This window comes from Pyrgilauda ruficollis, unplaced genomic scaffold (assembly GCF_017590135.1).
Source record: "Pyrgilauda ruficollis isolate IOZ18807 unplaced genomic scaffold, ASM1759013v1 scaffold143, whole genome shotgun sequence".
Classification (NCBI taxonomy): Eukaryota; Metazoa; Chordata; class Aves; order Passeriformes; family Passeridae; genus Pyrgilauda; species Pyrgilauda ruficollis.
In genome coordinates, this window is record NW_024512877.1 from 166103 (window position 1) to 166579 (window position 477).

The 477-nt window shown below is 77.4% G+C and overlaps 1 protein-coding gene across 1 annotated transcript in view; it reads left to right on the top strand.

Moving 5' to 3' along the window:
• The first annotated feature begins 234 nt into the window (after window positions 1–234).
• The window catches only part of LIPT2 (lipoyl(octanoyl) transferase 2), a 2330-nt gene continuing 2087 nt past the window's right edge, over window positions 235–477 (top strand). Inside the window, exon 1 of the mRNA XM_041460396.1 lies at window positions 235–473. Coding sequence (XP_041316330.1) covers window positions 358–473 — 116 coding nt within the window. The 5' untranslated portion in view covers window positions 235–357. The remainder of the gene's footprint in view (window positions 474–477) is intronic.

The window sequence follows — 477 nt, forward strand, 5'->3', positions numbered from 1 at the left end:
CGCCGTCCCCATCCCCTCTGCCCGGTTCTCCCCTCGCCGTCCCCATCCCCTCTGCCCGGTTCTCCCCTCGCTGTCCCCATCCCCTGCCGCTCCCCGCGGCCATCCTCCGCTCCCCACGCCCACCGGATCCCGTCCCCGTCACTGTGCCCACATGACTCTGCCGTCCCTATCCTCGCCTCCCGTTCCCATCCCCGCCTCTCGCTCCTTCCCCGCCTCCTTCCCCCGTCCCCGCCTTCCGCCCCGTCCCCGCCGCTTTTCCGTGTCCCCGTGTCCGCTGCCTGTCTCCGTGCCCCAGCCGGCGCCCCGGTGCCCGTGCCCGTTCGCTGCCCGGTGTCCCGGCAGTGCCGCTGTCCCGGGATGTCCGTGCGGGCGGTGCGGGTGCTGCGGCTGGGCGCGGTGCCGTACGCGGAGGCGCTGCGGGTGCAGGAGCGCTGCGTGGCGGCGGCGCGGGCGGCGCGGGGCGCGGCGGGGCCGCCG